At 35.2% G+C, this 22359-nt stretch overlaps 2 protein-coding genes and 1 long non-coding RNA gene across 3 annotated transcripts; all 3 read right to left on the reverse strand.

Moving 5' to 3' along the window:
* Positions 1–222: 222 nt before the first annotated feature.
* Positions 223–9593, reverse strand: LOC141285254 (uncharacterized). The gene is made up of 5 exons (XM_073818291.1): positions 9462–9593; positions 8130–8357; positions 6976–8033; positions 1428–1512; positions 223–1325 (listed from the first exon to the last, which is right to left on the reverse strand). The coding sequence occupies exons 2-5, from the start codon at positions 8212–8214 to the stop codon at positions 238–240; spliced, it is 2316 nt and encodes a 771-aa protein (XP_073674392.1). The 5' UTR covers positions 8215–8357; positions 9462–9593; the 3' UTR covers positions 223–237.
* Positions 9594–11247: 1654 nt separating this feature from the next.
* On the reverse strand, positions 11248–21408 carry LOC141285255 (uncharacterized). Its single transcript, XM_073818292.1, has 2 exons — positions 20314–21408; positions 11248–12629 (listed from the first exon to the last, which is right to left on the reverse strand). Exons 1-2 carry the CDS (start codon positions 21384–21386, stop codon positions 11480–11482), a joined length of 2223 nt encoding a protein of 740 aa, XP_073674393.1. The 5' UTR covers positions 21387–21408; the 3' UTR covers positions 11248–11479.
* LOC141284653 (uncharacterized) lies at positions 14903–16303 on the reverse strand. The gene is made up of 3 exons (XR_012338465.1): positions 16232–16303; positions 15564–15796; positions 14903–15465 (listed from the first exon to the last, which is right to left on the reverse strand). It is a non-coding gene; the product is annotated as an uncharacterized lncRNA (long non-coding RNA).
* Positions 21409–22359: the final 951 nt, after the last annotated feature.

Here is a 22359-nt window from a genome sequence, read left to right on the forward strand (position 1 = left end):
GTCAACAGACTAAAACAAACTACAGGATCATCACAAATAAAATCTTTTACTAAACATAACTAAACTACTACAACTGACTAACACAATGTAAGATTAAACGGACTAAATACTTTTGCCGTTCTCCAACAAAACATAAAAAACATCTCCACAAACCTTGTGACATTTCAAAGCAAAACCAATCATTTGAGCTAATCTTGTATTTACTTTATCTTAATCTCACAACATTTACCTAAAATATTAAATCTGTAGAAAACACTGCTTATTAACAGAACAATGCCTTTTAATATGAGTCGCTAGAGCTGATGACTGAGTGAAACTCTTTCCACATTGAGTACAGTGGTACGGCCTCTCTCCGGTATGAACTCGCTCATGTACTTTCAGGTGTCCAGACCGAGCGAAACTCTTCTCACAATATGAGCACTTGTAAGGTCTTTCTCCAGTGTGAATCCTTTGATGCACTTCCAGACAGTGAGCTCTAGTAAAGCTCTTCCCACACACACAACACACATGATCTCTCACTTCATTGTGTGTTTTCTGATGCTGCGTACAGAGATTCAGCTGTGAAAAACTCTTTCCACAATAAGAACACACATGAGGCTTCTCAACTGAATGAACTATCCGGTGTTTTCTTAGATACGATGATGAAGTGAACTTTTTACCACACTGATCACAGCTAAATGGCTTTTCTCCAGAGTGAATGTGCAGATGATTTCTGAGAAAAGATACATGTTTGAAACTCTTTCCACATAAAGTACAGTGGTACGGCTTCTCTCCAGTATGAACTCGCTCGTGTACTTTCAGGTTTCCAGACTGAAAGAAGCTCTTCTCACAATATGAGCACTTGTAAGGTCTTTCTCCAGTGTGAATTCTTTGGTGCTCTTTCAGATGTTCAGCTCTAGTAAAGCTCTTCCCGCACTCACAACACACATGGTTTCTCACTTCATAATGCATTTTCAGGTGCTTTTTAAAATTGTCCAGCTTTGAAAAACTCATTTCACAGAAAGAACACAAGTAAGGCTTCTCATCTGAATTGAAAGATGCATTAAACTTTTCACCACAGAAAAATGGATTTTCTCCACAGTGAATGAGCAGATGATTTTTGAGACTTGATGCTGCAGCAAAACTCTGTCCACACTGAGGGCATGTGTACGGTTTCTCTCCAGTGTGGACTCTCATGTGTCTTTTAAGGTTTCCATTATCTCTGAAATTCTTTCCACACTGTGTGCAGGTGGGCAGTTTTTTGGCTTTTTTTCTATAAGTTTTGATTTCACAATACTCCTCCTCTTCTTTCAGCTTCCCGCTTTCTTGGATTACTTCAATCCAGTCTAAAATAAACAAAATATGTGTTGAAAATCAAGTGAACTGGAGCTTTGTTACATTAATGTTTCTCAGCAGTCAACAATGAAGAATCATGAATGGGCACCAACCTGTTTGTTCCTCAGTATCTTCATGTTTTATTCTGGATGGTTCTGGATCACTCATGTCTTCAATCTCCTCTTTAATAAACTCCATCTTCAACAGTCACAGATTTCAGCTGCTGCACCTGGAGTTTGTTCTTCTCTTGTAGGATGATGTGAATATTCACCAGTGTTTATAGGTCAATTGTTGTGGGAAGGGCTTCACTGATCACTGTCTGATACTGAGACCCACACGACCAGATCTGGAGAAATAAAAAATAAGTGTAACCCTGCTACCAGACAATGTTATATATATTTCCGGAAGGATTGGCGTGGCAATGAACATGACAATGTTAATGTATTTGGTCTTGGTGGAATAGATCAAGTACAGAGACTTGCTATTGCCAATACATCCACAACATGTTGTTGTGAGCATGTAAGAAATGCTGCTGCTGCTGCTGCAAATGCAACATACATGAAATAACCCTCCTCAAAACAGGAGACACAGAAGGGACACTACAAGACAAAACAAAACAAGAACAAAACACCCCATAGGCCATGTTAACACTTGGCGTCTTTTTTGACAAGAAAAAGTTGACTAGGGCGTTTTTTTAGGAAAAAAAAAAGCTGGCAGCGTTCTGTTAAAAAAAGCAGCCGAGTGTGTCTTTTTGTCGCTATAACAACAGCTGCAACAGTAGCGTAGTGCTGTGTGGTGAAGAAATGTCGAGAAAGAGCCTCTTTGTGATGTATATTATGATAGAGTTGTTTACTCATATCACACAACTCCTTGTGCTCTGAAACTAGTACGATAAGTTTATCTACCGCCAACTTCTCCGTTTTTTCTTGTTGTTTTTGTTGTTATGGAAACGATAAGTCCCGCTACTAGCTTGTCATTGGTCAGCTGTCAAAAAAGCGATTGACGTAGGGCGTTTTCTTCAAAAAAGTTCAACTTTTTTCAACTTAAAAAGACGCTCTGAGCTGCAAAAAAAGACGCCGGCGGTGGCGTTTAAAAAAAGCTCTAGGGCTTTTTTGAAAAGACGGTTTACTCCATAGGATTAGAATGTAAAACAGACGCTGGCAGTTTGAAAAAGGACGGCAAGTGTGAACACGGCCTTAACATGCAGATTTACGACCAACAGCCATGTCAACCGCATGCTATCTATGTGTGCCTAGGCTACCACGCTGACTGGCTTAACTCTAATTAGACTTGCGCTATGTGTAATGTTAATTAACAAAATGCATATACATTGCAATCCGATAGATAAGACCCCAGCACCCACTTAAGCGTATATCATAATTTAGTAATTTGATAACAGCGGCGTGCTTAAGTCCCAGCGGCAGCCTAACAGCTCATTAATTCATGTTTATGCAATGATGAGATAAACAAAGTTAGCCAATGCATGCCATTTTACAGTCTCGCGCAGACAAAAGTTGTCAGAGTTATAGTGCCCAAACACCCCTGGGTGGACTGACTTGAATAAACTGAAATAAAAGCAGAATATAACAGTTCTTTCTCCGTTTCTGAACTACACAGTAAACACAATTCTCCAAACTACAAACTACTACCCAAAATGCATTTCACTCAGGACTAACAACCATAGATTGCGGTCTTAAACCTAACATTTTTAGATAACATTTATTTATTTTCTTTTACAATTCTGACTTTTTCTTGCAAATGCAAGTTTATATTTTCCAATTCAGACTTCAATTTAACTAAAAAATTGTGAGTTTGTCAATTCTGAGGGGAGAAACCCCCCAGAAGTGTGGGATCAGTCATTCTTGAGAAGTGGGACAAAACAGGTTGCAAAATTGAAAAAATAAAACCTTGCACTCAGACAAAGGAAACTACACTTATGTATCTTATATGTACTAAGCTACTGAGCTATTCTTTCATACAACCTCCCGACTTTTCCCTTTTCTGTGGACTGTGTAATATAACTTTAACTTTATCTTTAACAGTTTTCTAGATGTTTTTTAACATTTCAAAACACATTCTCATGTTAGTAGACAGATTACACTTTCACATGTGACCAACAAATATCAAATATCATAACGAAATATCATTAACATATTCATCTGACGGAGTTGACACATCTGACAATGGTGGCCAAAACCTGAATTTGTAGTCATTTTAACTATCAAATCATTGTCATTGATTCAAGTAATTACTGTATTAAAACAACCACAACTAACAGTGAGTATGTTATTGTTTATAAAGTTTCTATTCAAGAGTCACATTTAAGTATTTTGATATATCATTGGAACGCAAAATCTTACGGTGGTGACATCTAACGGTGTTGACAAATTTGCCATTTCTTTCAAAAAACAAATGAAATTCATGTAGTAGCCATTTAGTTTTTTTCTGTTGATGTTAGAGGCTAATCATGGAACCTGAAATTATCTAAATATTTAAAATAATCTCAGAAATTGGAAGATGGTGTTGACATACATCATAGTTGTGACACAGTATTACAGTATACAAAATTAACATTAGAATTTAATTGATGTCTGACGTTGTTGACAAAAAGTGAGAACACAACTTCGAAACCTTATTAAAAACACGTCTCACTGAAAACAACATTTTATATAAGATACTAAGTGTAACTTTTGATAAAACAAGGTCTTTTTCATCATTAAAAAAAACTTTATCCATTTTATAGCTTATGAATGAATAAACCCTTCTCTGTGATGTAGTGAGAAAACAATAAGTGTCATAGATTTCACATAATAATGTTAAAAATTGAAGGGGATAATTGAGTTAAACACATTCTATTATTAATACTCGTGACATTTACAATTGAAAATAATTTTTATTTTTAAAACTAATAGCAGTTATAATTGCTGGACATGTTTTGTCCCATGCTTCAAGAATAACTGGGATAATCTCGGAATTGAGAGAATCAAGTACGAATTTTAAAATATAAAATCAAATTTAAATTTTTTTTAAATTCTTTTATTTCATGACCGCATAGACCGCCAACTTTATGAATGCCTCTCAGTGCATCTGTCAGAAAAAGCTTGGCAAGAGTAATATCAACTATTATAAAACGGTTAGTTCCATTCCTCAATTCTGATTGGTCAGCAGCTGTCTCGTATTCATGATACAGCACTGCTATGACCGCTTCACTCAATGGTTTTGTGTATCATTGAACCCCCTTAGCAACCACCCTTAGCAACGTAAACACAGCTGCAGCAGTTAGGGACTACTTTTTACAGCGGAAGGCAGTTAATGATTTTACTTTATGAAAACATACAACTTAATATATATAAATTAATATATATTTTTTATTTTAATATTTTTATTGTGTGGTAACCGTTTTATAAAAGCAATAAGGTACTTGAGGCCGTGCTGTATCGTGAATAAATCATTAAAAATAACATGTTCTACTATTTGTGTATATTAAAAGGCAATGATTTAAACCTTATAGGCTACAATATGATACACAAATGAATAGAATAATCACTCAAAAACCAAACCAGCTCTCTATCAAAAGTAGGTTAAGAATACAAATGGATAAGCTACAGATACATTTTCTATCAGGCCTACACGTTTGTTTATTTATCTTTTGCTGGTTTGCTTGGCACATACACATGTTTAGATAAGTTAAAAAAAAAAAGACACGCTTAGTTTTGCGTGATGAAAATGTAGTAGTAATACTAAATACAAAAAAAAATTATATAAAGAACATAAATACGCGAAATAAATGTTGTCTTTGTAAACGTAACTAGCCTATAGTCTGTATGTATAGATATGGTTTTCTTCCACACAGCAACACAATTCAAATATCAGATATAATATACTTACTTCATTGGCTGCTTGTTGCAAAACGGAGAACTTAATCTTGCATCTGATGTCGTTTTCAACTCTAGATGAGTAGAATATAAGCATTAGAGCATGAAACACTTTTTAACCGGCGATAGAGCGCAGGCATCTTCTTCTTCTTCAGTCACTATGTGCTTTCAAAATAAAAGTCTACACTCAAAACAGCCCTTCTTCTTCTAATGTTTTATGGTTCTAGGTGCACTACCGCCACCAACCGGACTGCAGTGTGGAGCACTTATAAGCAGCAAAAAAACTAAAATCTTCCTACTAATCAACTTTAATAAATTTTATAATTGCACTGAATACTTTAAATTGTTTTGGATTTTCTTTCAAGAGGCTATGCTAAATGTTTTTATACCCATTCTGTTTACTACCTTAATAAGATCTAATCTTTATTTTTCATCTTGTTTCTGCCTGACCACAATAATTACAGTTGCCCGTTTCAAAACAATTTCAAATTAAAACTTTTTAACACAATATTTAAAATAATTTACATAAAAAAGAAATATAAACTGACTTCTCTGTCAGTTACAGAAAAAGTGCGCCTTGGACGAATTCAGTCGTGTTAAAAGGCTCCGTAAAAGTTTGTCATGAAATCTCTCTGCTTGTATGATAGATTTATTTTTAGAAATTATTTTTATATTTTAGAATATTGAACAATGTAAATAGTCAAAACAATTATTTTTCCACACTAGACCTGCAAATTAGCCTACTTTAGTGAAATACTTTTTTAAACTAGTAAATACAAGAATTAAAAAGGGTTTTAGGCCATGAAACCTAAATGTTTCTTATGGACAATCAGTATTTCCTTAACTTAGAGGTAATACTTGTGCATTTATAGAGAGAAGAGATTTAGGATTTTAGGCCATAAAATCTTTTATGTTCGATATTTATTAGGGATGTAACCATATTATCAATATCGTGATATCAAAACTAGTATTATCTCGATATATCATCACATGACGATATGAAATGATAGGTCTTCCAGGCAAAAAGTGCATTTTTTAAATACATTTTAACTTCTTATTCTAACATAAAAGGTTGTAAAAGTTGTTTTATGCTATTATGTTTTGGTACCGTATCTGTCAAACGAACTTAAACCGAAAGCACAATATGGCTTAATCCAAACCCTTCATCAAGTATGTTTATAATGTGAGTTACTAGAGTTGTTGACTCAGTGAAACTCTTTCCATGACTAATATCTTCAGGTAATGGGCACATTACATGCATTGCAAGGCTGTCAACATATTACACTGTAATTAATAATAAACCTGGACACATGATGGGTTTCATTGCATTAGTACTGAAATACTAGAGGTGATTAATGTCAAAGGAACACCTCTCACATGCAGACTGGAAATATTCAGTGAAAATATTCTACTATCCTCCTTCATTTGCTATTATTAACAGCTTCATTTTTTAGCCGCAACTGGTGAAAGTGTCAATGCTTGACTTTCTTCTCTCTTTTGTGCAAGCTAAGGGCACACAGTGTCTTCTTAAAGGGGCCACATATCCTTAAGTAAGAAGTAAATCATCATACATATGAAAAAGATTATCTACTAGTGTTTCATTCTTCATTGCATTGGTTGACAACACATCAAAGAGCATTACTAGACATTTTAGTCGATTTAAAAATATAAATACTCAACATTAGTGTGTCTTTACATTCTCACAGACATAGATCACTATGTAGAAAACAATACAGCAGTGTTTCTGTTTTATTTCACAATTTACATTAAAAATTAATGTTGCTCACTTGCAATATTTTCTCATATGAGTGACAAGGTTTGATGATTGTGTGAAACTCTTTCCACACTGAGTACAGCGGTGTGGCTTTTCTCCAGTATGAACTCGCTCATGTACTTTCAGATTTCCAGATAGGGTGAAACTCTTGTCACAATATGAGCATTTGTAAGGTTTTTCTCCAGTGTGAATTCTTTGATGCTGTTCCAGAGAGTCAGCTCTAGTAAAGCTCTTCCCACACTCACAACACACATGATCTCTCACTTCATTGTGTGTTTTCTGATGCTGTTTACAGCGAGTCAACTGTGAAAAACTCTTTCCACAGAAAGAACACACATGAGGCTTCTCACCTGAATGGACTGTCAGGTGTTTTTTTAGATATGATGATGAAGTGAACTTTTTATCACACTGATCACAGCTAAATGGCTTTTCTCCAGAGTGAACGTGTAGATGATTTCTGAGAAAAGATACATGTTTAAAACTCTTTCCACATTGAGTACAGTGGTACGGCTTCTCTCCAGTATGAACTCGCTCATGTACTGTCAGGCTTCCAGACTGAGTGAAACTCTTCTCACAATATGAGCACTTGTAAGGTTTTTCTCCAGTGTGAATTCTTTGGTGCTGTTCCAGATGGTCAGCTCTAGCAAAGCTCTTCCCACACTCACAACACACATGATCTCTCACTTCATTATGCATTTTCTGGTGCTTTTTGCAATTGTCCAGCTTTGAAAAACTCTTTCCACAGAAAGAACACGAGTAAGGCTTCTCATCTGAATTGAATGATGCGTTAAACTTTTCACCACGGCTAAATGTCTTTTCTCCAGTGTGTATGAGCAGATGATTTTTGAGATTTGATGCTGCAGTAAAACTCTTTCCACACTGAGGGCATGTGTACGGTTTCTCTCCAGTGTGGACTCTCATGTGTCTTTTAAGGTTTCCCTTTTCTCTGAAACTCTTTCTGCATTGTGAGCAGGTGTGCAGCTGCTTGGCCTTTTTTCCTGAAGTTTTGATTTCACAACGCTCCTCCTCTTCTTTCAGCTTCACGCTTTCTTGCATTACTTCAATCCAGTCTAAAATAAATAAAATATGTGTTGAAAAGCAAGTGAACTGGAGCTTTGTTATGTTTCTAAGCAGTCAACAATGCAGAATCAAGAATAGACACCAACCTGTTTGTTCCTCAGTATCGTCATGTTTTATTCTGGATGGTTCTGGATCACTCATGTCTTCAATCTCCTCTTTAATAAACTCCATCTTCAACAGTCACAGATTTCAGCCGCTGCAGCTGGAGTTTGTTCTTCTCTTGTAGGATGATGTGAATATTCACCAGTATTTATAGGTCAACTGTAGGTGTGAACTGTCATCATTGGCGGATACTGAGACCCACACGACCAGATCTGGAGAAATCAAAAATAAATTTAATCTTGCTACCAGACACTGTTATATATATTTCCAGAAGGATTGGCATAGCAATGTATATGACAATGTTAATGTATTTGGTCTTGGTGGAATAGATCAAGTACAGAGACTTGCTATTGCCAATACATCCACAACATGTTGTTGTGAGCATGTAAGAAATGCTGCTGCTGCTGCAAATGCAACATACATGAAATAACCCTCCTCAAAACAGGAGACACAGAAGGGACACTACAAGACAAAACAAGAACAAAACATCCCTTAACAAGCAGATCTATTACCAATGGAAAGGAAAAGAAGTGTGGCCAAGAATGGTGACCCATACTCGAAATTGAACCATATTCTGCATTTAACCCATTCAAGTGCGCACACACCAGAGATGTTCACAAGTCTAAGGTCTAAAGTCAAAGTCTAAAGTATTTAAGTCTAGAGTCTCAAGTCATTTAATGGCTCGCTAAAAAAATCCCATTCACAATCCTCATGTATTGAAATCTCGCTATTTATGAAGCTGTTTTATAGGCTAAAGACAAAATATATGATCCATGATCTGCTATTTTTTTAAAGAGGAGTTAAGATGTAAGGTTAATGTACATCCAGCCTGTTACTTATATGTTGTAATCCATTACCATGTTCAAAAAAGTTTTCCTGTAATCAAATGCTATAATAAGAGTCCTTTCTACCATGACACATAATAAGGAAATTGAGACACACATATTACAAAACCATACAAATAAAGTATTTCTTTTTTATATAAGTCAGGGGTATTCAATTAAAGATCCAAGAGGCAGAGCCTCTATATTTTCTTCCATGCAAAAAAAAAAAATCTTTTTTACATGTATTGTATTTACATTTAGATACATGCAATGCCAAACAGTGAAAAAAATACTGTTTCTGTTCAGGGTTTTCCTCCTGAAAGCTATACTAAAAAACAAAGAATATAAAGAACATAAATACGTTAAATAAATAAAATGTTGTCTCTGTAAACGTTTTTAACAGCTTAACTAGCCTATAGTCTCTGTATGTATAGATATTTTTTTCTTCCACACAGCAACAAAATTCACAATAATCAAATATAATATACTTACTTCATTGGCTGCTTGTTACTGGAGAACTTAATCTTGCATCTGATGTCGTTTTTAACTCCAGATGAATAGAATATAAGCATTAGAGCATGAAACACTCTTTAACTGGCTATAGAGCGCAGACATCATCTTCTTCAGTCACTCTGTGCTTTCAAAATAAAAGTCTCCACTCAAAACAGCCCTTCTTCTTTTTAAAATGTTTTATGGCGGCTGACAAACCAACTCGGTACACTGCCGCCACCATCAGGACTGGAGTCTGGAGCACTAATAAGCAGCAAGAAAACAAACAAACATAACTAAATTCTTCCTACCAATCCACTTTCTTTAATACATTTTATAATTGAACTGAATACTTTAAATTGTTCTGCATTTTCTTTCAAGAGGCTATGGATGCTGAATATTTTTATACCCATTCTGTTTACTACCTTAATGAGATCTAATCTTTCTTTTTTCATTTTTTTTATTAACTTATTAAAACATGTTCTATTATTTCTGCCTGAACACAGTAATTGCATTTGCCCTTTTCAGAACAAAAACAAAACAAAACTTTCAAATTAAAAGTTTTTATCAAAATATTTAAAATAATTTACTCTTTTCTCTTTTTTCCATACTTTTCCTCACCTGCAAATTTGCATACTTAAGTGAAATACTTTTTTTTTAAATAGTAAACAGAAGAAACAGGGTTTTAGGCCATGAAACCTAAATGTTTCTTATGGACAATCAGTATTTCCTTAACTCAGAGGTACTACTTGTGCCTTTACAGAGAGAAAAGAGTTGTGAGATGAGGTCAACTGAAAATCAGGATTTTAGGCCATAAAAACTTTTGTGTTTGTGTGAGATATATACATCATATGAAAGCTCAATAAATGAGCTTTCTATTGATGTATGGTTTGTTAGGATAGGACAATATTTGGCCGAGATACATCTATTTGAAAATCTGAAATCTAAGGGTGCAAAAAATCAAAATACTGAGAAAATCACCTTTAAAGTTGTCCAAATTAAGTTCTTAGCAATGCATATTACTAATCAAAAATTACATTTTGATATATTTATAGTAGGAATTTTACAAAATATCTTTATGGAACATGATCTTAATTTCCTAATGATTTTTGACATAAAAGAAAAATCAATAATTTTGACCCATACTATGTATTTTTGGCTGTTGCTACAAATATACCCCAGCGACTTAAGACTGGTTTTGTGGTCCAGGGTCACATTTATATAACGATATTATCAATATTGTGATATGTTTGTCGATATTATCTCGATATATCGTCACATAATAATATGAAAGGATAGGTCTTCAGGGCAAAAAGTGTATTTTCAAAATATATTTAAACTTATTATTCTAACATAAAAGGTCGTAAAAGTTGTGTTTTATGCCATTATGTTTTGGAACCGTATCTGTCAAACGAACTAAAACCGAAAAGCACAATATGTGACATAGTATGTCAGATTTTAGCACTCCAATCTCCTCTTCTGTCTTCTGCTCGTCACGTTTTTGCCCTTGTGTGTTTTGTATGAAAAAAAAAATCGAAAACGCTTTAGTCTATGCTGGGAATTCTTAGTAACACCCATACATATAGGGTTCCCATAGACATAATGATTTAATACTGCACACTTTTACATTATTTTCAGTTTATTTACACTGAAAATCTCTCCTGACAGCAAGACTATCATTAAATGCGCTACTGAAAAGCCAGTAGTATGATGATGTCTGAGATCTTCTGTAAATTGGCACATTAAGCACATTTCATTGTGTGTCAACAGACTGAGACAAACTACAGGATAGTTACAAATAAAATCTTTTACTGACCATAAATAAACTAACATGTCAATAAGCCACCAAATAAAAAAACATCAATGTAAGATTAGATTTCTATTCTCCAACAAAACAAAAAAACATCTCCACAAATCTTGTGACATTTCACAGCAAAACTCATCATTTGAGCTAATCTCGTATTTACTTTCTCAGTCTCACAACATTTACTTGAAATATTGAACCTGAAGAAAACACTTGCTCACTCTGACACAGGACAATGCTTTTTAATATGAGTCATTAGATTTGATGACTGATTGAATCTCTTTCCACACTGAGTACAGTGATACGGCTTCTCTCCAGTATGAACTCGCTCGTGTGTTTTCAGGTGTCCGGATAAAGTAAAACTCTTTTCACAAAATGAGCACTTGTGAGGTTTTTCTCCAGTGTGAATTCTTTGGTGCTTTTTCAGATTATCAGCTCTAGTAAAGCTCTTCCCACACTCACAACACACATGATCTTTCACTTCATCGTGTGTTTTCTGATGCTGTTTCAAATTTTGTTGCAGTGAAAAACTCTTTTCACAGAAAGAACACACATAAGGCTTCTCATCTGAATGAACTGTCAGGTGACTTTTTAGACGTGATTTAGAAATGAACTTTTTACCACACTGATCACAGCTAAATGGCTTTTCTCCAGAGTGAACGAACAGATGATAATTGAGACAGGATGCATTTTTGAAACTCTTTCCACATTGAGTACAGCGGTATGGCTTCTCTCCAGTGTGAAGTCGCTCATGTGTTTTCAGGTGTTCAGACTGAATGAAGCTCTTGTCACAATATGAGCACTTGTAAGGTCTTTCTCCAGTGTGAATTCTTTGGTGCTGTTCCAGATGTCCAGCTCTAGTAAAGCTCTTCCCACACTCACAACACACATGATCTTTCACTTCATTATGTGTTTTCCGATGCTTTTTACAACTGTCCAGCTTTGAAAAACTCTTTCCACAGTAAGAACACGAATACGGCTTTTCATCTGAATGAACTGATGAATGTCTTTTTAGATTTGCTGATGAATTAAACTTTTTATCACACTGATCACAGTGAAATGGCTTTTCCTCATAGTGAATAGGCAGATGATTTCTGAGACCTGATACCGCAGTAAAACTCTTTCCACACTGAGGGCATGTGTACGGTTTCTCTCCAGTGTGGATTCTCACGTGCTCCTTAAGGTTTCCTTTGCGCCTGAAACTCTTTCCACACTGTGAGCAGGTGTGCAGCTGTTTGGCTTTTTTTCTTGAAGTTTTGATTTTACAATGTTCCTCCTCCACTTCATTCAGCTTCACTCTTTGCTGTTTTACTTCTATCCAGTCTAAAATAAAACAAATGATGTGGTTAAAATCAAGTGAACTTGAGCTTTGTTACATAAATGAACTTAATAAAAAAAATTTAGAAAATATAAAAAAAATCAAATTTTACATTACATAAGAAACACTGTTTATAAAAGCCAACGTATTACACTCTAATTAATAATCAATCAAAACATGCAAACTCTGTAAACAGGTAAAAACTCTCACATGCATCCAGTGAACTTGCATTTATTTATGATCGATAACAGTGTCGCTTTAAGCTTAAAGTCGATTAAATTATTCAGCACTCTTCAGTGCATGATCTGTGTTCCTTTGGATTTTTATTTCAAACTCTTTAGTGTATTGCAGCCACATAATGGAAAATGCTGGTAATACATACATATCTTTCATATACAGTGGTGTGAAAAAGTGTGATTATTTTTATTTTTGCAATAAGTTTGTCACACTTTAATGTTTCAGATCATCAAACAAATTTAAATATTAATCAAAGATAACACAAGTAAACACAACATGCAGTTTTTGAATGAAGTTTTTTTTTTATTATTATGAAGGGAAAACAAAATCCAAACCCACATGGCCCTGTGTGAAAAGTGTTTGCCCCCTAAACTTAATAACAGTTTGGGCCACCCTTAGCAGCAACAACTGCAATCAGTCTGTTACAGCACTGTGCAGGAATTTTGGCCACTCATCTTGGCAGAATTGTTGTAATTCAGCCACATTGGAGGGTTTTCGAGCATGAAACGCCTATTTAAGGTCATGCCACAGCATCTCAATTGGATTCAGGTCAGGACTTTGACTAGGCCACTCCAAAGTCTTCATTTTGTTTTTCTTCAGCCATTCAGAGGTGGATTTGCTGGTGTGTTTTTGGATCATTGTCCAGCTGCAGAACCCAAGTTCGCTTCAGCTTGAGTTCACAAACAGATGGCCGGACATTGTCCTTCAGGATTTTTTGGTAGACAGCAGAATTCATGGTTCCATTGATCACAGCAAGTCTTCCAGGTTCAGAAGCAGCAAAACAGCCCCAGACCCTCACACTACCACCACATTTTATTGTTGGTATGATGTTCTTTTTCTGAAATGCTGTGTTACATTTACGCCAGATGTAATGGGACATACACCTTTCAAAAAGTTTGACTTTTGTCTCGTCAGTCCACAGAGTATTTTCCCAAAAGTCTTGGGAATCATCAAGATGTGTTCTGGCAAAACTGAGACGAGCCTTTATGTTCTTTTTGCTCAGCAGTGGTTTTCATCTTGGAACTCTGCCATGCAGGCCATTTTTGCCCAGTCTCTTTCTTATGGTGGAGTCATGAACACTGACCTTAACTGAGGCAAGAGAGGCCTGCAGTTCTTTCGATGTTGTTGTGGGGTCTTTTGTGACCTCTTGGATGAGTTGTCGCTCCGCTCTTGGAGTAATTTTGGTCAGCCAGCCACTCCTGGGAAGGTTCACCACTGTTCCATGTTTTGGCCATTTGTGGATAATGGCTCTCACTGTGGTTCGCTGGAGTCCCAAAGCTTAAGAAATGGCTTTATAACCTTTTCCAGATTGATAGATCTCAATTACTTTCTTTCTCATTTGTTCCTGAATTTCTTTGGATCTCAACATGATGTGTAGCTTTTGAGGATCTTTTGGTCTACTTCACTTTGTCAGGCAGGCCCTATTTAAGTGATTTCTTGATTGATTTCTTGATTGCGAACAGGTGTTGCAGTAATCAGACCTGGGTGTGGCTAGAGAAACTGAACTCAGGTGTTATAAACCACAGTTATGTTTTAACAGTTGTGTTTACTTGTGTTATCTTTGATTAATATTTCAATTTGTTTGATGATCTGAAACATTAAAGTGTGACAAAAATGCAAAAAAAAAATCATTAAGGGGGCCAACACTTTTTCACACCACTATATAGTCCGTAAGGTCAGGATGTACCTGATTAAGCGCAATTCCTAGTTAACCCACAGTGCTCTGATCATATTGTTCTGGTAAGAATCACTTCCAGCCTGACTATATTCTGCTTTTGACTTTTTATTTTGATGCTACAAAAAATAGCATTTAAACAAATACTCATGTTCACTTAATTTACACCGAATAATCTCTCCTGATAACAAGTCAGTGTCAACAGACAATGAGCTGCTGAAAAGCCAAAAGTTGTGTTTCCACCTCATTCATTATGATGATGTCTGAGATCTTCTGTAAATTGGCACATTAAGCACATTTTATTGTGTGTCAACAGACTGAGACAAACTGAACAGAATAAAATATCTGAACTGAAATACTATAATGGACTAACACAATAATAAAAATAAAATCACAGATAATTAAAGATGTCAGTGAAATGCAATTTTATTTGCATGATTCTACAGTGCCTACTGCCTAACATTTACTTATGCATTATATATATGGATGAAGCATTGAATTAAAGGAAAAAAATCTATGTAAAATTCAAGTGACAAAAAATAGTTTTGCTGTTCTCCATCCACACAATTCATGTGGCATTTCACATCATTTGAACTAATTTCATATTTACTGTATACGAATCTAACATTATTATTTGCTCACTCTGACACAGAACAACACTTCTTGATATGAGTCACTAGCGTTGATGACTGAGTGAAACTCTTTCCACACTGAGTACAGTGATACGGCTTCTCTCCAGTATGAAGTCGCTCATGTACTTTCAGGTTTACAGACAGACTGAAACCCTTGTCACAATATGAGCACTTTTAAGGTTTTTCTCCAGTGTGGATTCTCATGTGGTTTTTAAGGTTTTGTTTGTATCTCAAACTCTTTCCACAATGTGAGCAGATGAAGTTTCTTGAAGTTTTGCCTGTACAATCTTCCTCCTCCACTTCATTCACCTCACGTCTTTGCGGTTATACTTCAATCCAGTCTAAAATAAACAAACTATGCGTTGGAAATCAAGTGAACTGGAGCGTTGCGACATGTTTCTCAGCAGTCAACAATGAAGAATCAAGAATGGACACCAACCTTTTAGTTCCTCAGTATCTTCATGTTTTATTCTGGATGGTTCTGGATCACTCAGGTCTTCAATCTCCTCTTTAATAAACTCCATCTTCAACAGTCACAGATTTCAGCTGCTGCACCTGGAGTTTGTTCTTCTCTTGTAGGATGATGTGAATATTCAGCAGTATTTATAGGTCAATTGTTGTGGGAGGGGCTTCACTGATCAATGTCTGAAACTGAGACCCACTGGACCAGATCTGGAGACAATAAAAAATAAGTAACTGTTTTACTTTGCTATGCTGTTCAAAAAATAAAACCTTTGATGGTTACATATTAGTGTGACGTATAAAACAGCAACAAGCAATTCATCACACAGCCAACAATATGCATAATGCATAATGTCTGGTTTATTATTAAGATAGGAAACAAGCTAAAACAGAGGTTAAATGCAAAGAGATGCATTTATATATATACACAATATAAACACTGTATAACATCAATGACTCAATTTACTTGTGTAGTTAGTTACAGCAGGAACAATGTACATTTATGCAAAATAAACAAATTCTTACATTAGAAAAGTCAAGAAATCATCTTTATCACACAGAAGTCTAAAATAAAAGACATGTAAACTCTGTAAACTGTGAACATTTCTCACTTGCAGACATCAGCAAAATTATTACACAACTGACCTTTATTATGATCAATAACAGCATCACTTTTAGCACTCGTCTTTCATTACTCTCTTTTGTGTATGCTCCTTCTTCTTCTTTGAGTTTATTGCGGTTACCAAAGCAGCTTTAGTTGCATATACTGCCTCCAACTGGGATGGAGGGAGTGTGGAGCATTGATGTTAAGAGAAAACTAAAAACTACTCTGTCTTTGAGATACTTAAATAGTATGTGAAACATGTCTAGTTGCATCTTTATTTAACTATTTCTGAAGTGAGATCTGATTCATTTCTAAATGAAGTTGTAATATTTCAGTATCATAACCTTTACATTTGATTAAAATACGGTCAACCTTTTCAGGAAGATTGCATTTAACAAGTCTAGACTTGTGTTTTCCTATTATATATACCTAATGATTGATTAAGTGCAGTGTGTCCAACTCTAAGGCGTGATATTATGCTGTCTTCCTTTCTATTTACAACTGTTTTCTGAATATTATATAAATGTTGTCCTTTATTCTCACCTTTTACTTTGGCATATCATTTAATGTTTTTTTAATGAGCCATTTTATTTCTAATTTGCTTATTGTAACATGTCTGGGTGTTTAATGTTAAATCTTTTTTTTCACTATTTAATCCATACAAACTTTGTAAAATGTCTTGAACCTTGGAACATATATTGCTACTGCTGTGTGTCCTGTTTCAGGGTTTTATTTTCTAGATTCTTGTCTGTTTTTATCATTTATACTCACTAGAATCTGAATATCAACGATGTGCATTGGGAATAACCATAGAGGTATTACAGGCAACCGTTTTACAAATGGCACAGTTACTTAATCCAACTTGATGTGCCTCGTTTTTTGCTTTCCATCCAAAAATAATTAGATTTACATATTCATTAGCTGAGTGTTTTTCTGAATGCATAATCTCAATGTCTGCTTTTATATTTTATTCACTTTATCTAACAGAGATGCTAAAGCTGTTCCATAAATCATGCTCCTATAATGTATACCTTATAAGTGCACAGTATATTCTTTTTAGAGACTGTCTATTAACTATTATCTATTCCATATGTTTTCCTCTTTTACATTTATCTACTATCTATTGCATGTTTTTTGCAAATGTTATTTTTGAATCCATCCAAATACCTTAAAATCTAAATTCAGATACTTGTTCCAGTTTTTTTCTCATACAATTTTAACTTAACTGGTGTTTTCTTCTTTTTTTAAAAAAACATTATTTTAGTTTTTCCACTGATATTCGAAATTATTTGCTCACATTTCAACTTCTTTAATAGGATTCTTCATGCTTTCATCTACATACAACAAATTTCTACCTCTTCCATAAAGCACCATCATCATATAAAGACTTCCAATCCCTGGTCCAACTGAATAAAAAAATAATAATTTATCATTATGTTGAACAATATAGGGCTGCACACACTACCTTATTTGATCCCCAATTTATTTTGTATATTTGCCCACTGACAAAGAAATGATCAGTCTATAATTTTAATGGTAGGTTTATATAAAAGTTAAGTTAGTCAAGCAAAACGTCACCGGACCCACTCATCATTTTAATCATACACTAGATCTAATTATATCGCACGGACTTGATCTTACTGATATAGATATCGTACCTCAAAGCGATGATGTTACCAATCATTTCCTTGTATCGTGCATGCTGTGTATTACTGATATTAAGTATATAGCTCCGTGCAATCGTCTGGGCAAAACTATTGTTCCTGCTACCAAAGATAGATTCACAAATAACCTCCCTGATTTATCTCAGCTGCTCTGTGTACCCATAAATACAAATGAACTAGACAAAATGACTAGTAACATGGGCACTGTCTTCTCTAATACATTAGAAGCCGTTGCCCCCATCAAGCTAAAAAAGGTTAGAGAAAAACGTACTGTGCCATGGTACAACAGTAACAGCCATTCTCTAAAAAAAGAAACTCGTAATCTTGAGCGTAAATGGAGAAACTTAGAGGTTTTTAGAATTGCATGGAAAAACAGTATGTCCAGCTATAGACAGGCTTTAAAAGCTACTAGAGCCGAGTACATCCACCAGCTCATAGAAAAAAAAAAAACAATCCAAGGTTTTTATTTAGCACAGTGGCTAGATTAACAAATAACCAAACGCCACCCGACCTACATTTTTTTTTGTACAGCTGCTTTGCAACGATTTGTATTATGTAAAGCGCTATACAAATAAACTTGAATTGAATTTAATTATTTAATGATTGAAATTAATTTTCCAGACTAGTTTTGTGAAGTAGATCAATCAATGGAAAACACTGATAATAAACACTGATAATAATAAAAAAAATCTTTGGAAAAAAAAAGAAATAAAAAAAGAATAAAAAATTTAATATTTCATATTACTGTTGTTACTGTATTTAAAAAAAAAAACATGCTGCTTGAGAGTTTGTATTTTGCACCTTGATTCTCTAATTTCTCTCAGTTACTACTTCTGTTTTCTGCTCTTATGATTACAATATTTTCTGTTCTACGATCTACTTTCTGTTTATCCAGTGCAGTTTATTACTTCAGCCATAAAGGCATTGGAATAGCATACTATTCTCATTCACCTTGCTACAATTATGGCTATCTTTTGTTCTAGTTGTAACCTTTGGAGTATTTTCTTTTGGTTCTACCACCTTAACTCTCTTGTGGTAAGAACTGCTTCCAGCCTATTAATGCATGATTATATCCTGCTTTTGACTTTGTATTTCAATTTGTTTCTAATTTAAACAATTTTTATTAAATCACATACTTGTGTTCACTTCATTTACACTCAATCTCTTCTGATAACGAGACAGACAATAAGCAATAAGCTGCTGAAAAGTCAATAGATGGCTGTTTTCACCTCCTATATGTGACCCTGGACCACAAAAACCAGTCATAAGGTTAAATTTTACAAAACTGAGATGTACACATTCTATTGATATATGGTTTGTTAAGATAGGACAATATTTGGCCGAGATACATCTATTTGAAAATCTGGAATCTGAGGGTGCCAAAAAATCAAAATACTGAGAAAATCACCTTTAAAGTTTTCCAAATTAAGTTATTAACAATGCATATTACTAATCAAAAATTACATTTTGATATATTTGTAGTAGGAATTTTACAAAAAATCTTCATGGAACATGATCTTTACTTAATTTCCTAATGATTTTTGGCATAAAAGAAAAATCAATAATTTTGACCCATATAATGTATTTTTGGCTATTGCTACAAATATACTAGGGATGCACCGATCCGGATCGGCCGATCTTGCTTGCGCGTTTTGTCAGTAAAGCCGGTTCTGTAATCAGCGGTAAATGCCATCAGGTGTGTGATTTCACGTTGAGCCATATATACTACACACAGCCGTTGTTTACCGACGAGCTGCGCACATTCACACTGATAATGAACATGGATTTGCGCATCTTGTCTGTGAACAACGGCTGTGTGTAGTATATATGGCTCAACGTGAAATCACGCACCTGACGGCATTTACCGCTGATTACAGAACCGGCTTTACTGACAAAACGCGCAAGCGGATCGGCCGATCCGGATCGGTGCATCCCTAAAATATACCCCAGCGACTTAAGACTGGTTTTGTGCTCCAGGGTCACATATTAGGAAGATGTCTGAGATCTTTTGTAAATTGGCACATTATGCACATTTATTGTGTGTCAATTGAGGGATTGAAACTACAGGATCAACACAAATAAAGAATAAAATATCTGACTGAAATACTATAATCATTTAACACATCACTTAAAAATAAATCCGAGATTGTCAGTGAAATTGAATTTTTTTTGCATCCTTTTACAGTGCCTAAAATTTATATTCCAGAGAAATATCTTAGAAAAATGTTTTATGCAACAAAATGGTTAGAAACTCACGCAGGAGGCATCAAATTAAATGATAAAAATCAATATGGGATTAAGGTGACTAAATATTTTTGCTGTTCTCCAACACACTGAAAAAAACATCCACACAAATCTTCTGACATTTTACAGCAAAACTAGTTTATTTGAGCTAACCTCACATTTACTTGATCAGGATCTCGACTTGAAAATTTGAATCTGTAGAAACATTTGGTCACTCTGACACAGAACAGTGCTTTTTAATATGACTCGCTAGATTTGTTGACCGAGTGAAACTCTTTCCACATTGAGTACAGCGGTACGGCTTCTCTCCAGTATGAACTCGCTCATGTACTTTCAGGTTTCCAGACTGAGCGAAACTCTTGTCACAATATGAGCACTTGTAAGGTTTTTCTCCAGTGTGGATTGTTTGGTGCTGTTTCAGAAGACCAACTCTAGTAAAGCTCATGCCACACTCACAACACACATGATCTGTCAGTTCATTATGTGTTTTCTGGTGCTTTTTGCAATTGTCCAGCTTTGAAAAACTCTTCCCACAGAAAGAACAGACATAAGGCTTTGCACCCAAATGCATTCTCTGGTGACTTTTTAAACCTGATGATGAAATAAACTTTTTACCACACTGATCACAGCTAAATGGCTTTTGTCCAGAGTGAGTGTGCAGATGATAATCGAGACTCGATAGACTAGCAAAACTCTTTCCACACTGACTACAGTGATACGGCTTCTCTCCAGTATGAACTCGCTCGTGTGATTTCAGGTGTTTAGACAGGGTGAAACTTTTGTCACAATATGAGCACTTGTAAGGTTTTTCTCCAGTGTGAATTCTTTGGTGCAGTTTCAGATCACTAGCTGTAGTAAAGCTCTTCCCACATTCACAACACACATGATCTCTCACTTCATGATGTGTTTTCTGGTGCTGTTTACAGTGAGACATTCTGGAAAAGCTCTTTCCACAGTCAGAACACACATGAGGTTTCTCACCTGAATGAACTATCAGGTGTTTTTTTAGATGTGCTAATATCATAAACTTTTTATCACACTGATCACAGCTAAATGGCTTTTCTCCAGAGTGAATAAGCAGATGATTTTTAAGACTTGATGCTGCAGCATAACTCTTTCCACACTGAGGGCATGCGTACGCTTTCTCTCCAGAGTGGATTGTCATGTGGTCCTTAAGGTTTCCTTTGCCTCTGAAACTCTTTCCACACTGAGGGCAGGTGTGTGGCTTTTTGGCTTTTTTTCTTAAGGTTTTGATTTCACAACACTCCTCCTCTTCTTTCAGCTTCATTCTTTGTTGTTTTACTTCAATCCAGTCTAAAATAAACACAATATGTGTTGAAAATCAAGTGAATTAGAGCTTTGTACATGACTGTTAAGAAACTACGGAGCCCCTTACGTCACCTGTAGAAGAAAAATAATTAATCCGTGGGGACGGTTTTGCAATTCGTTCCCTCAGTTTATAAACCGTACTCACGAATTCTTAAACTGTTCCCTCGGTTTAACAATTCATGCCCACGGATTAACAAACCGTGCCCACGAATTTCCAATCCGTGCGCTCAGATTTTGTAAACCGTACCCTCGGATTTTGAATCCGTTCCCACAAATTCATAATCCGTGCGCACGCTTTTGCAATCCGTTCCCACAGTTTGTAAACTGCTCTCACGGATTTGTGATTATTATAAGCTTTTCACCCAGAGTTAGATGCATGCTGCACTATTAATGTTATTATTAAATAAGGCCTATTATTACATTGCATTTAGTTTGAGAGCAAAGGAATGGTAACATCACCTGTACATTATTTGTTTTGTATTGCTTTTTACCTTCTCCTCTCCAAAACTCGTTTTTTTTTTAAAAATTCAGGTAATTTTATATTTTGAAAAATATTATTATATAAAACAAAGCCGTTTGAACAGCGCTCTTCACTTGTTCTTTTATTTTGGTACCATGACGGCACTTACAAAACAGGCTTCTTTTTATCGTTTATTTTACATTAATAACCAATAGGTTAAAACACATGATGTTTTGGCAGCTAATCTATTGGTGATTAATATAAAATAAAGCTAAAAACTCTGTTTTGTCAGTGTTGCATAGTCTCATATAGCCTACTGAGAAATAAAGTTTAATAAATGCAAAACAATGCATCCAGCACTTAAACAGGTGTCCTGTTTGAATTTGGGGGCGGGGCCACAAATCCGTGAGAGCAGTTTACAAACTGTGGGAACGGATTGCGAAAGCGTGCGCACGGATTATGAATTTGTGGG

This window comes from Garra rufa, chromosome 14, assembly GCF_049309525.1.
Source record: "Garra rufa chromosome 14, GarRuf1.0, whole genome shotgun sequence".
Classification (NCBI taxonomy): domain Eukaryota; kingdom Metazoa; phylum Chordata; class Actinopteri; order Cypriniformes; family Cyprinidae; genus Garra; species Garra rufa.

What these genes read in the sequence shown, in the direction of transcription:
- LOC141285255 (XM_073818292.1), bottom strand. Translation starts at nt 21,386, where the DNA reads ATGAAGCTGAAAGAAGAGGAGGAGTGTTGTGAAATCAAAACCTTAAGA. An exon ending in AAGCACTGTTCTGTGTCAGA is followed by an intron (nt 12,630 to 20,313) that starts GTGACCAAATGT and finishes TATGTAACAAAG; the next exon opens with CTCAAGTTCACTTGATTTTA.
- LOC141285254 (XM_073818291.1), bottom strand. Translation starts at nt 8,214, where the DNA reads ATGGAGTTTATTAAAGAGGAGATTGAAGACATGAGTGATCCAGAACCA. An exon ending in CGATACTGAGGAACAAACAG is followed by an intron (nt 8,034 to 8,129) that starts GTTGGTGTCTAT and finishes TATTTATTTTAG; the next exon opens with ACTGGATTGAAGTAATGCAA. An exon ending in AGATACTGAGGAACAAACAG is followed by an intron (nt 1,326 to 1,427) that starts GTTGGTGCCCAT and finishes TGTTTATTTTAG; the next exon opens with ACTGGATTGAAGTAATCCAA.